General features: G+C 39.8%; 2 protein-coding genes across 5 annotated transcripts in view; both read left to right on the forward strand.

Annotated features, from left to right (window-relative positions):
* The window catches only part of LOC131316167 (tubulin-folding cofactor E), a 31,242-nt gene that overhangs the window by 1,986 nt on the left and 14,491 nt on the right, over positions 1-14,765 (forward strand). For 3 of the 4 annotated variants that reach the window (XM_058345443.1, XM_058345444.1, XM_058345445.1), the window contains 5 exons: positions 313-483; positions 2,025-2,071; positions 2,864-3,010; positions 5,835-5,909; positions 14,596-14,705. In XM_058345443.1, coding sequence (XP_058201426.1) covers positions 313-483; positions 2,025-2,071; positions 2,864-3,010; positions 5,835-5,909; positions 14,596-14,705 — 550 coding nt within the window. Of the gene's footprint in view, positions 1-235; positions 484-2,024; positions 2,072-2,863; positions 3,011-5,834; positions 5,910-14,595; positions 14,706-14,765 lie in introns of all 4 variants that reach the window. The other variant, XM_058345447.1, reaches the window with a different exon arrangement.
* LOC131316168 (uncharacterized) lies at positions 8,070-11,133 on the forward strand. The gene is made up of 2 exons (XM_058345448.1): positions 8,070-9,927; positions 10,226-11,133. The coding sequence occupies exon 1, from the start codon at positions 8,784-8,786 to the stop codon at positions 9,504-9,506; it is 723 nt and encodes a 240-aa protein (XP_058201431.1). The 5' UTR covers positions 8,070-8,783; the 3' UTR covers positions 9,507-9,927; positions 10,226-11,133.

The raw sequence follows: 14,765 nt of genomic DNA on the forward strand, positions 1-14,765 counted from the left end.
TTTCACATACGTATTGTTTTTGTAAACATCCGTGCGTGTTTGATCTATTTATGTGGCCGGCTTTAGACACAACTGTGTTTAATGACAAAAATAGCGTCCAAGGTTCAGTAACTTCAATGTTTGCAAAAGAGTCCGGGTCCTTACCTCAAGGCTCATCTGGCCGCTCTAGAGTGATAGTAAATAATTGAACCGAGCTAGTTTTAGTGATCTTTTCTTCTGTCTTGCGTTGCTACAGTCTTCCTCTCCAGCTGTGTATGTTTTGCTGGGCTTGGACATGAATTGTGAAGTGTTAATAGCAGCGTGCAATCGCAGATGAAATGTATGTGTTCTCTGCAAGCAATAGACGGGTGTCTGTTGAGCTTTTGGGTAAAGATAAAATTCAGGACAAGCTAAGCCGCTTTGAAGAGTTGGCAAGTGCATCCCTATTTTACTTAGGAGTTGGCTCATCTGGACCCCCATGCCAAATCAGTGCAACTATCCCAAGTAAGTTAGTTGCCTATTTCACTCTACTTATTTCTACTGTTTGTTGACTCTTGAGGATATTTATTTGGTATGTAGTGAAATTCTATATTCTCTTTATGAATAGTTTCTCTCTCTCTCTCTCTCTCTCTCTCTCTCTCTCTCTCTCTATATATATATATATATATATATAGAAATCTTCAGGTAAATATATATATATATATATATATATTTCTATCTATCTTAAACTTAAATGAACAGGTAGCTCTGGACAGAGCTCAATGGAAAAATAGGATTCAAGTGGCCGATCCCAATTGATTGGGACACAAGGCTCAGTTTGGTTGGTATCTATCTATTATGAGCACAGTTTGATAATGTCATGGAAGCAAAAGTGATTTTGTATTGGATAATGTTATTATTCGTGGTCATCCTATTTTCTTTGACATGTTTTGTTCTCCTTGGTAAGTTAGCACTGATCACTTTTCTTTTCTTTTATGTGAATAGCATGCGACAGTAGTCAAGCCAAGGTTCATATGAATGAAGCTTGTCCACAATTCTATTTCATCCCAATTAATGTCGCACAACCCAAATTCTGACAAAAGATAATATTTGCAATACATGGAGCCTCCAACCAACTTAGAGTTTCCCACAGCTTGGCCTTTCTCAATTGAAAGGCTTTTGTTTTGTCCCTAAAGTGTAAAGTCACTAAAATAGCCCTATGGCTAAAATAAAATTGCAAATCAACCACCATACGTTTTCTTGCAGAGTATATTTCAATTGGCTAGGTTTTACTGGCTGAAGAAGGGGCTGTTTGAATTTCCTTTTGACCAAAAAAAAAGAAAAAGAAGGGGCTGTTCGATGGGTGTAGACAGGACTTGTACTACCTTTAGTAAAAGAGGAAAGAGAAGCAAAGGAGATGGTAGGGGAGACTTCAACCTTGGAAGTGGTGAATGATCACACGAACACAATCTTAAATTCTTGCAGCCAATTGATGAGCAGATTACTCTAGTCCTTTTCCATTCCAATAGAGACTCATTCCATAGGTAAGAAGTAACGAAACTTTGACGCCAACCAATAATTGGATAAATTAGAAAAGTACTCGTAGTTATGGGAATTAGATAACAAACACTTAAAAACTGTCTAGCTGCATTATACTCTATAAAATCCAACTAACCCTAAGCATTATTATGGTCCATTGTGGTTTGACAGAGAAAGGCTTCTTGATTTTTGGATGTCTCGTTCTTGACTTTTTGTGGGATGTGCGTTAATAATCAAGACACAGCTATGGGCCTACAGCTAGCTCAGGATGAGGTGTTTGAGATACTGATTGGGATTTGAGACTCTGTCCTCTATGTTTCTGTAACTATCACTGTCTCTAGTACGTTTAAGACAAGTACAGTATGTTTTTGTTTCCATAAATACCCATAAATCTAGTGCTATGTTCTTCTCGCATGGTATGCCATTGTGGATTAACCAAATAGACCTCATGTCTCCTTTGCACATTTCTTTAGTGGTTATATGTCTGCAGCATTGCTATTGTAAAATATTTATTCCTTATACTGCAGATTTAAAGGAGCTTGACTTGACTGGAAATCTGCTTTCAGATTGGAAGGTATGTTTCTTTGCGGCAAAAAAATCACGTTGTGTTGCTAGCTTAGTACTCATATTTGGATGTGCTTAAATAAGTCCCTATTGCAGTTCATTAACTTAATACAAGTTTCAAATCGCCTTTGGCGCGTACTCTGCAAATTCCATTATGAAATTCGGAGCTCTTGTAGTTGTAAAAAAGTGGGGTGCCTGTTTGGTGGAAATAGTTGATTTTGCATGTTATATTTTCTTCACGGGTTACTTAAAATATGCTCAAAACTGGCATACATCTTTCAATCGAGGAAATATTCACCTTGTTTGGTTTGCATTTTTGAAAGTTATTTTTGATGTAATGAGCGGTAATGAGTAGAGAGAGATAGAGAGAAAAAGGTATTGAGAAACGTGTAGAAAGGAAAATGAGATGAGTTGAGTTGTGAACCAAACAAAATGATTGTCTCCTAAGAACTAATTATTTGCAATGTTTTCTTTGTTGTTGGGGTGCTTGTTTCCTCTAACAAAGAAAACATTGTAAATAATTAGTTCTTCTCTCTCTCTACTCCCATCAGGCTACAAGCTATTTCTTCTTTAATTTTTAACATCAGATTGTGTCCTACCTGAGTTTTGATGAGACATATCATGACGATCAAATTTCTTTTTTCTTTTCCTATTTGAGCTCGAAAAACATGTGCCGGCCAACATGGTTGGGTTTGAGATGGATGAATTCGTGTTATTGTCATTTGCAAAGTTTTTTGCTAGGCAATGGCTGCTGCTTGAAGCTTAGTAATGACTTTCTCTTCTCTGCCTTATTCTTTTGCAGGATGTTGGAGCCATATGTGAAGGGTTACAAGCTCTTGTAGCTCTCAATCTGACCAACAATTTAATGGCTCATGATATATTGGGGTTGCCTCAACTAAGGAATATCCGGGTTTTAGTTCTCAACAATACAGGCATAAAATGGATACAGGTGAGCCATCATATTGTTCTTTGTAGCCTGTAGGTACATGGTCCATCTGCCTCGTCGCTTGGCCATGATGTAGCCATATAATTCGATGTAGGACAAATTTAGGAATCTTTAGGTATCGCATTCTATTGTAGGAATCGTGGTGGGTTTGGTGAGGGAACAAGGATAATACTTGGGTTATGAGCAAAGAAGAAGAAAGAGAAGAACAGAGAGCAAGTAGTACTTCTCCCTCTCAAGGTTAGGCAATTTCTGCAAAGACCATAGCATCGAGGCCCAGACACGATGACTGCAGTTTTGTTAATTCAAATTTAATAATCGACACGATAATTAAAATAACAAGAGTACATCGATATTTATGGTAAGCTATGCAAAAGCCTCTTTTATTACCTACTATGTCTTGGTAGAATGGACCTAAATGTGTTTCAATGATGCTAATAATGGATGTATAAATTAAATTAGCATCTGAATGAATGAACCTGATTACAATACATACATAGAATAAGATATGCTGTTAACAAACCTAATAACAAATTTATGCAACTAGGATCCATATAGTTATCCTTGAGCGATCCATACGCCCTATGACCAGAACATTTCAAATGATCAAAAGGCCATTGATCACTTCTTGTTGATTTCATCACAATCTCCTTGCTTTAGTCCTATCCTATCTTGAATTTTATTCTTTTGGAACCTAGAGATATTGGCGTTGGCTACCGAACACGGTGTCTTATTAATTGAACCAAGATACTAGGAGGCAATCTTTGAGTAACCCCAGCAGACACCCAATTCTCCTGCTCTTAGTCAAGATGATTCAAGTGTGTCAATATCCACCTATTATACATTTGCTCTCTATCCCTTTGGCTAGGCTTAGCGTTCTTCACCCGAGAAAATTGATTGTATGATCTGTACTTCTCCAAAGGTATTCTGACCCTCGTAATCCTGCTTAGGTCAACAAGAGTAAGGCCTAGAATGCTCTTCAAAAAGACTAGGGTGGAGGAACACCCTTGGGTATGTCTAGCTGTCATGGGGTGCTCGAGTGACCCCATGAAGTCTGCATGATATCTCTACAGGTTTGCAGTGGTGGCACTGGCAAGGGTTGAGGATTCACCAAAGTCTCTTGTGACTCTCATCCCACTCTCCCTCGAGAGACCTGCGGCTTGACTGGTCATCGAAAGGAAGTTCTCCATGATGACTTATCATAAACCTTGTTAAAAGACCCACAATAAACTCCATGCCTTCGCGCAATTGGAGAATCTGCTCGACCACTATTGTAGCGAATAACCACGATGATGCAACGTCAAGAATATTTCATTGCCTCTACAAGTAGTGGTGGTTTTCCTCTAGACTCTGGTACGTGGACTCTTTTAAATGGATCAAGTACCCATGTCATGCCCCCAGCTAAGCAAATGGTACGAGCTATGTGTTAGGCACGTGTTATTGGAATCTTACCCAATGGATGTATTTAGTTGTAACTCCTTTTGTTTGTATGGAGTGTTTTGTTGATCTTGTAAACACCATCTTATAGTAAAGGCAAACAATGGTATAGAAAATATATGAATATTTAGTCATGTCCTGGACGTTGGAACTAACTTAGACAAGAACCGTGCAAACCTAAGTATGATGACTTATAAGAAAGTAGTGTGTTGCTGGAAATCATGGACACTCCCTGAGATATGCGGACACTTCTCTGAGCAAGTCCCATAGTTTTTCTCTTTTTTAGAACCCGACACTCTTCAGATGCTTGGGGATGATAGATTACAAAATAGAAGATCAATCTATTGCCGTTGTGAGATGGTAGCAGAGCTTAGGTTGGGAGAGGTCTTGGGTTCAAGTCTCTCCATCTGCCTTTGGTCCGTGCTCGCGTTCTGCTTCTCCTTTCTGTATTCTGTTTTGCTCTATCTATGAATATTTGCAACTCCACGTGCAAGACGGGGTGCATGTGAGGGAGGGTGTTGAATAGCTTGATTTGATTTGTTGGGCCCATTTCCTAGCAACCTAAACGTTTGGGACAATTGGTAACGTAATAGGGGACACACCTGTTGATCACATAGTGGGCCATGAAAGGAAAACAACTTTTTTAGAGAATTATTACTTAATATTCAAATGACACACTTACTTATTAGACCTATTCAGTCTATTAATTTTGAGTCTGAACAAGTACCATATCGTTCATGAAATGAAGTTCTAAAGAAGAGGAAGAGCGTTTTGTTAGCAAAGGGTTTCTAATATGTGGGAAATGATTTCTCGCTATTTTGATGAAATATGAATGGAAACTTGGTGTGAAAAAGAAAGTATTTAGTATGTATAAGAATACATATGTTTATGGATATGTCCCTGCCACATTCTGTCGTATTTTGTTTTGCAGATGTTGTGTAGAGTTGTCCATGTGGCATTGTATTCGTGTCTCGTTTTGCTGCTTAGCTGACGCCCATATCCAAGTCCTTGTAACATAGCCTATAGGTTGGGCTAAGCGTCCCCTTTCTTCTCATTCAGGCAAGTGACCAGATGTGCTCGCCTCCATGGCCTTTGCGCTCTTCTACCTAGAAAAACTGTGTTTGTGCTTTGACTACATGAATGCAGGACACCCTCATAGTCGTTCTGACTCTCTCTCTCTCTCTCTCTCTCTCTCTCTCTCTCTCTCTCTGCGGGCCACCTCTAGTGGTCTCTTGCCATTTCGATGCCTATTCTACAATACTTCCACAACCACCAAGTTCTCCTATGTTCAAAAAAGCCACCCAGTTCTCCTCAACCTTCTGCATTCTCTTATGTCACTTTATTTTATTAACTTCATTCTGAAAATTAATTTGTTATCTGATTGATATGATAGGTTGAAATGCTTAAATGTTCACTACCAGTCATTGAGGAACTACATCTGATGGGAAACAAGTTAAGTGCGATAACGGTATGAAATGCACTGCTACATTAATGTTTTGTTTTTCTTGTTTTGATTGGAGAAATTGTAATACGTGAGTGTTCACTTCCAATTTTCAATATTAACTAATGTGGTTATTACTTGCGCACTAAGTATTATGTAGATATTGGTTATTGTCATATATGTGTATTCAATCATGCTTATTCTATCAGGTAATGATGCATCTATACATGGAGTGGTGGGGACTTTTTTTTGGAAAATGACATTTTATTGCCAAAGCACACAAACCAAACGAAGAATACAGAACCTCTGCAAACAGCTGTAGCTACCTACAGTTGTTTGATGCCATTGTGCTAAGCTTAGTTCTTGGTCTACTGTGAGGTTCACAGCCCATAATAGGAAGTTGTATGAGGATTGGCTTCTTGGTTCTTGTATTTTTGGGATAAACAACTGTAGATAGCTTTTCTTTGTTGTTTATTTTAAGAGGTGTTGGGGCAGTTATGTTTTCATTGATGTATAGGTTTGCTAGGGGTATGCCTCCGTGATATCTCTAGCTTCTCACGCTTTTTTGGTGAAATAAATTTACTTACCAAAAAAAAACAGAACCTCTGGGGTATCCCCCCTAATCAGGTCCAAACAATCAGAGTCATCAGACACAACAGGAAACAAGAGTTACATCTCCACTCCTGAAAAAGAAAATGGAACAATCAAAGCAATCCCTACTATAGCTATCACCCCCTGGCCCTCTCTAAAATCCCGGTGAAATATTCCACAGACCACACAACCTTCTATTCTCCAGAGAATTAGGCATGGACCTCCAAGAGCTTACTCTAGCTTTCACGTTTGATTCCACAGCAGCGATCACATCCTGCTCATCCAGCACAGCTCTTGCAAACACTCTAGCATCGTGTTCAAGCCAGATGTAATAAAGGAAGCTGCAAAAGCAACTTTATACAGATCAGTTTAGAAGACATATGCTTGCAGAAATTGACATCCCAATTCAGCTCCAAGTTCCAAGAAGTAGGATTCCTATAATCCATAAATTTCTGCAACATGTTACTCCATACCCTTTTACAAAGCCACAGTTAAAGAAGGTGCTGGTTTAATGCAGAATGTGTAAAACAAAATACAAAAAATGTGTGAACTGCTAAACCCCATTTCAGGAATCAGAACTGTGTCTTTGGTTGTTAATTTTCCCAAGCTTCATAACCAGCAGATGAAAGACCATTTTCGGACATTCCTATGAAACCAAACTACTGAAGACCACTTTCCCTCCAGGTTGTCTTAGAGCTTGCCATATTGCCCTTGTAGAAAACTGCCTATAGCCTATAGGAGAAGGAAGCCAAATCACTTCATCATCCCTATCAGTATATGGCAGAAAGTCAGGAGTGGTATTTGCTAGAATCTGCTGAGTAACTCTATCCCTTGGTCTTGGCCATTTCAATCTCCCATCGGAAATGATAGAACATACTTAAAGCCTTCAGAGACATGCCTAAGAGAAACACAACAGACTCTCCACACACCTTATTTAGAGGGCCCAAAGGGTGCGAAAGTTGCTCCATAGGCTTGTCGTTTGTTAGTCTATGGTATCAGTTTTATTAACCAATACTGATGCTGAAATTTGTTTACTTTCTGCAGTGGTTTTGGACAGTTTGGTTTCTCTCAAAGCTAGTGAAATCTGTTCTGTAACATTACCGGTGCTGAATTCTGTTCTGGACAGCCTAAAACATGCTATATATTGCCCAAAAAATATTGTTTGAGTAATCTTTTTGGCATGGGTAATTTGGTCATTGGACTTCAAATTATATTCCTTTGAGGCATCATCCTAGTATACCTATTGGCAAAACATACGAATTGGAATCAGAATTCCATTCCTTGAACTGATGCCTACACACAACCAAAACGTAGCAAGAATAATTGTCATCCTTACCTTATTCTGTTCCATTCCATTCCATTGTGACATTGATGCTGTTCAACCAAACATGGCCTTAAGGCATCTACTGCCTTAAGATTTAGAGGTTTCTTCTTGTATGGATGTTTTAGTAGGAATTTATGTTAAGTTATGGGTTTATATGTAATTAGTTGTAGTTTACATTTAATCTCTTATGTAAGTAGATTAGGAGATAAGGGTCTAATGTGTAATTAATGTTTACATTTGTATAAGTATAACGTAATGAGAAAAATAACCCTAATTGATTTTGGGTTTACATTCCACGTCTCTCTCTCTCTCCCTTCACAAGTTTACATGGTATCAGAGCAGAGAACGATATACCTGGGTAACCCATATTGATAACCTCGTTTCTGGATTTCTCGACAGTCAACAAAGCGACGACCAGCAAAGCTTTTTTTTTACTTTCTTCTCGACGTTGACCCATACAGATTCAGACCCCACGCACCTTCGCTGACCATCGTCAGCCTCTTTCAAGCAATTTCGAGCAAGTCCAGTCACGGACAAGTGCTTGTTTGTGCCTTTCACGCCAGACCCATCCTCCGACGACCCTCGCCGGCGATTCGTTAGCCCCCGGCGACCTCTGTCAGCCCTCGTCCTGAAGATCCAGTGGTGTTTCTTGAACATCAATACTCGTCGGCCCTTTTTTCAGACTCAGATCTTGAGTTCTGCTCTATTTCCGACATCACCTGTTCTTGCTGGGAACTATACAGCCTTTTGTGCCATCTTCTGTTGCCCTTTCCGATCCCGTACAGGTGTGTTTGTTAGTTTTTTGTGTTGCCTAAGGTTGTGTAGGCTTGTTTTTGGATCTTCTGGATTCTGATCGGTATATTTCAGTTCATATAGTTGGCTATAGTTGAGTTAGACTTGGTTGCTGCAATTTATGTTGCCTTGAGGCTGTTTATCGCTGAGTTGATTTGGTCTTGTGCATTTGGAATTGTTGGTCTGCTTTTAAAATGTCAGAGGAGAAAAACAAGGCTTCCGCTGATACAAAAGATGAGTTGAGTCGTGTAGAGACTTTAAATAATTTTTCTCTGGATATTTGCCATATTAAGTTGGATGGTACCAACCATTTGATTTGGTCTCGTACTTTTACTTTGGCTATTGAGGCCAAAGGGATGTCAGAGTTCATTGAGGGCCCTGTTACACCACCTGTTGAGGCGGTCGAACTCAAGAAGTTTAAATATCGGAAATCGTTAATCATGACCTGGTTGTTTAACTCTATGAGAGCTGATATTCGCCATACTTTCCTACTGCTTGATACTCCACATCAGATTTGGACTACTGCAGCCCAGACCTATTCTCAGCAAGGTAATGATGCACAGTATTTTGAGTTGAGAAAGAGGCTCCGTACATTGGAGCAAAATCATCGTTCTGTTGCTGTGTATTTTGCTGACTTGAGTGGAGCTTGGGGGGAATTTGATTATTATCAGGGCTTTCAGGCTATTTGTGCTGTGGATGCTGTCAATTGGCTAAAAAGGATGGAGAAAGAGCGTGTTTATGATTTTCTTGCTAGTCTTGATTTGGAGCTTGATCCGATTAGAGTGCAGGTGTTGGGTCGTGTTCCGTTTCCATCATTGGGAGAGGCCTATTTTATTGTTCAACAGGAGGAGAGTAGGAGGGGTGCTATGTTGCACCCTCCTATTTCTGATCGTTCTGCCCTGGTTGCTACTCCTTAGGGTCATTTTGGTTTTGATAGTGGGCCTATTTTCCAAGGTGGCAAGTCCCAATCTGGTACTAAGCGGCGGGCCTCCTGCTCGTGCATCACTCCAGTGTGATTATTGCCACAACACTGGTCATATTAGGGATTTTTGTTGGAAGCTACATGGCAAGTCCTCTCGTGGGCGCGGGGGTGGACGCGGTGGCCATGGTCGTGGTCCGGTGCGTTCTTGGGCCCAGGCCCATGTTTCACAGTCTACCGTTGGCACCTTGCCTGATTTTGGATTCAGTTCTGGGATTCAGGCATCATCTAATCATGTTGGTGGTTTTTCTCAAGGGAAATACAAACTCTCAGGCGTCTTATGGCTCAGGCTGATTCTCTATCTACTATAACTTTCTCTTCCACAGCAGCTCCTACTTCATTTTATTTTGCTCACACAGGTATCCCGGCTAATGCATTTACTGCCTCTTCTGCTATTCCTTAGATTATCGATTTTGGTGCCTCAGATCATATGACTGGGTGTTCCTCTGTGTTTGATTCTTACTCTACTTGTTCTGGTAAGGATAAGGTCCGAATAGCAGATGGGTCATTCTCTTTTATCTCAGGGATTCTCCTTCTATTTCTCTCTCTTCAGTTTTACATATTCCCAACTTTGCCACTAATCTTATGTCTGTTAGTAGTCTTACTCGTTCTGCAAATTGTTCCGTGACCTTTTTTCCTACTCATTGTGTCTTTCAGGAACTGGATACGAGGAAGGTGATTGGCCGTGGTAAATCACATGGTGGCCTCTATTTTTTGGAGTCTGCACCTCGTCCACCATGTCATGTGGTCTTGCTCTGCAGGCTGATACTGGTCCAACTCTTACTATGTTATATCAGTGGCACCGTCGATTGGGTCATCCGATCATTTGGAATTTTAGAGAAACTTTTTCCTAATTTAATAAAACATTGTCCTTGAAGTCAGTTTTTTTGTGAAGCTTGTGAGCTTGGAAAACATAAACATTCATCTTATGCACCTATTAATAAAGGGAGTGCGTCTCCTTTTACAATTATCCATTCTGATGTTTAGGGTCCTTCCCTTGTTACATCTCTTAAAGGTTTTCGGTGGTTTGTCACTTTTATTGATTGTTATTCTTGCGTTACTTGGGTGTATTTACTTAAGTCAAAAAGTGACATTTTTTCTTGTTTTAAGTCTTTTTATGCCATGATTCGCACTTAATTTGATACGAATATTAAAATTCTCCGTAGTAACAATGGGACTGAGTATATAGATAGGAATTTTAGGGCATTTCTAGAAGAAAATGGCTTTCTTTATCAGACGACTTGTCTTGACACTCCACAACAAAATGGAGTTGCTGAACGCAAGAATTGTCATCTTGCTGAGGTAGCTCGCTCTCTTTTATTCACCATGAATGTTCCCAAATTTTTATGGGGAGAGGCGATTTTGACAGCTACTTATCTTATCAACCGTATGCCATCTAGTGTTCTCCGGTTCAAAACTCCTATTGAGTGTTTTCCTCACAGTTCTCGTGTCACCACTCTCCCACCACGGGTGTTTGGTTGTGTGTGTTTTGTTCATGCCCCTCATCCCTCTGGGGGCAAATTAGGTCCTAAAGCCCATAAGTGTATCTTTATTGGGTACTCTCCTAGTAAAAAGGGCTATAAATGTTATGATCCTCACTCCAGAAAGTTTTATGTCTCTATGGATGTTACTTTTTGGGAAACAGTGTCCTTTTACTCTCCCTCCACTACATCTCTTCAGGGGGATCATCGGTAGGAAGAGATGAGGGAGGAAGAGATGTTTACCTCTTTTTATAATCATGGTGAGGGGGAGATAAAACAATTTAGAGAGGAATCAATATCTGCTGAAGGAGCAACTCATGACATTTGTGACAATATTGAGGAATTACCACAACGGCTGAAAGGGTTTAACTTAAAGACCTACATTAGACAGAAGAAAGGAAAGTCCTCATGTGTAATACCACCTTGTCAATTACAATCCCCTGCTCCAGTTCCGGATTCCGCAGCTGACTTATCTGGTAATGAATCTTCTCCTATTGAACCTCCTTTTATTGAGTCTGATAATCTTCCTATTACTCTTCGGAAAGGTGTTAGGTCATGTACTCAACATCCCATCTCTCAATTTGTTTCTTATGATCATTTATCTCCTTCGTACTATGCCTTTGTTTCGTTTCTTTCTTCTATATGTATTCCACAGAATTGGCATGATGCATTCATAATACCTAAGTGGAAAGGAGCTATGGTAGAAGAGATGACAGCTTTGAAAAAGAATGGCACTTGGGAGCTAGTATCACTTCCAGGAGGAAAGAAATCAGTAGGATGCAAGTGGGTTTTCACTGTTAAGAAGAATGCTGATGGTACAGTTAAGAGATACAAGGCGAGACTTGTTGCCAAGGGTTTTACTCAAACCTATGTTATTGACTATGAGGAGACGTTTGCACCAGTGGCAAAGATGAACACTGTGCGAGCGCTGCTTTCTTGTGCTACCAATTTGAATTGGCCTCTTCACCAGTTTGATGTGAAAAATACATTTATCCATGGTGAGTTTGAAGAGGAGGTGTATATGGACGTACCACTTGGTTTCTCCTCCTCTGAGGCTGAAGGGAAGGTGTGTAGGTTGAAGAAAGCCCTATATGGGCTGAAGCAATCACCTAGAGCATGGTTTAGCAGATTTTCCAAGGCTATGTTGGGGTTTGGATACAAACAGAGTTATGCAGATCATACTATGTTCATCAAGGGAGACGCTGGTAAGATTGTTGTCCTTATTGTGTATGTTAATGATATAATAATGACAGGCAATGATGTGAATGAAATTCTTAATCTCAAATCTAGTCTGGCTCAAGAATTCGAGATTAAGGATTTGGGATCACTAAGATACTTTCTTGGCATGGAAGTGGCAAGGTCTGATAGAAGTATTTTTATCTCCCAACGGAAGTATATATTTGATCTTTTGGAAGAAACAAGCATGTTGGGCTGTAGACCTGCAAATTTTCCTATTGAGGCAAAATCATCATCTTAGTGGCAATGTGGGGGAGTGCACTGACAATGAGAGATATCAGTGACTTGTGGGTCGACTGATATACTTAGCTCACACTCGACCAGATGTTACTTATGCAGTGAGCGTTGTTAGTCAATTTATGCATGATCCTCGTGCTTCGCATTTGGATGCAGTTTATCGTATCTTGAGGTATCTCAAATCAACTCCAGGAAAGGGAATTCTATTCTCTAATCATGGTCACCTGCGATTGGAGACATTTACTGATGCTGACTGGGCTGGTTCTGTGGATGATAGACACTCTATTTCTGGCTATTGTACTTTCATTGGGGGAAATTTTGTTACATGGCGAAGTAAGAAGCAATCAGTGGTCGCCAGGTCTAGTTCAAAAGCTGAGTACAGAGCTATGGCTCATGGCGTTTGTGAGATCTTGTGGCTCCAAACCGTGTTACGTGATTTGGGAGTTACTGATAATGATCCTATGAAACTCTACTGTGACAATAAAGCTGCCATCAACATTGCTCATAATCCTGTTCAACATGACAAAACAAAGCATATAGAGATTGACAAGCACTTCATCAAGGAGAAGCTGAGCGCAGGTTTGATATGTATGCCTTTTGTGAGATCTAAAGATCAATTGGCTGACATATTCACAAAAGGGCTTGGTAGCAAGAGTTTCCACCCCAGCGTGTTCAAGTTGGGCTTGATTGATATCTTTACACCAACTTGAGGGGGAGTGTTAAGTTATGGGTTTATATGTAATTAGTTGTAGTTTACATTTAATCTCTTATGTAAGTAGATTATGAGATAAGGGTCTAATGTGTAATTAATGTTTACATTTGTATAAGTATAACGTAATGAGAAAAATAACCCTAATTGATTTTGGGTTCCCATTCCACGTCTCTCTCTCTCCCTTCACAAGTTTACAATTTAGGAGTTAAAATATCATTCTGTGGATGTAAAGGAACAATCCTAGCCTCTGGCGAGCCTTTTTCTGCTCCATTTTTGTGTTGTGGAGGGAAATTGAGGAAACTCTTCTTGGAAAATGGCTTTGGAGATTGGATATTGGCATGGAAGAGCAAATGTTGGATCTCTAGTGCAGATAGGTGACAATGACAATGGGTTGGGGGCCATAGGGCTAAATCTTTGGGAAGGTATTATTAAGGGGTTGAGGGATTATTGCCGATGCTTCAAATTCAACACCAAAATGGTCAAAGGATTATGTTTGGTATGTTGTAGTGTGGATATTCCCCCTTTAGGACTGTCCTTCAAGATTTATTTATGACTACAGCGAACAAAAGAACTGTCAGATTATGGGGTGTTGGATGATATGGTTGATTGGAAAGAGTCGAGAAATGGGAGACTCTTGGTGATGTCTCTTTAAAAGATGAATATGGGGTGGTGTTGAGGGAGCTTTCTGTGGAAAGACATTTGGAAAAACTTGCTCAACTCTACATTTCATTCTTTTAGCAGAAGGAATTTTTTACATTTTTCCTAATACAATTTTGTCGAGGGAAATGAAATTTGATGCTGAAGTGCTATACCGTTTGCTTTTGCATTCTCACATAGCTAGGCATAACACCTTTTCTTCCAATGTTTGGGGTGGCTTGACTGATGCAGTTAAGGGGCAAAGTTTGGCATAGGAGCTGCCGGGCAGGTGCATGAGGAATTGGGAAGCGCTGACCCAATGAGTGTTTTTTGCTGCTGCGTATAGGATAAGAAAACTAGTAGTTCTTTGAAGGCGAGGGGCCTGAAATTAACAAGTTTAGGATTCCATTTTAAGGATGCATTGTGTTTGGTTGGAAGTTTCTTTTCATGTCTCTTCTTTTCTTTTGTTGATATCTTCTTATACAAGTGTTTTGCATGGATCATTCCCTATTTGGAGATTTTGTACTTATCCTAGAGAAAAGCACATTACACCAATTTTATGCTGTTTAGTATTCCTAGATTATACTTGTTTTATACCTTAAACAATATTAATGAATTGAAAATTGGGACGGACAACGGACATTGTATTTTTGAAGAACTGGACTGGATGCATACATTACTATCAAGGTTGTTAAATTGTTCCTTTTTCCATCTTCTCTTGCCAGCCTCCATCTTCTGACATTGTCAAAGGATTTGATTCTCTACGCCTTCTGAATTTGGAGGATAATTGTATTTCTGATTGGAATGAAATCTTGAAGCTCTCTCAGCTGAAAAGGTATCTAAAAAGGAAGTCCCTCTGATTAGTTTTTCTTGCGGCGTATTTTCCCAGTAGTAT

Source organism: Rhododendron vialii, chromosome 2a (genome assembly GCF_030253575.1).
Source record: "Rhododendron vialii isolate Sample 1 chromosome 2a, ASM3025357v1".
Lineage (NCBI taxonomy): Eukaryota > Viridiplantae > Streptophyta > Magnoliopsida > Ericales > Ericaceae > Rhododendron > Rhododendron vialii.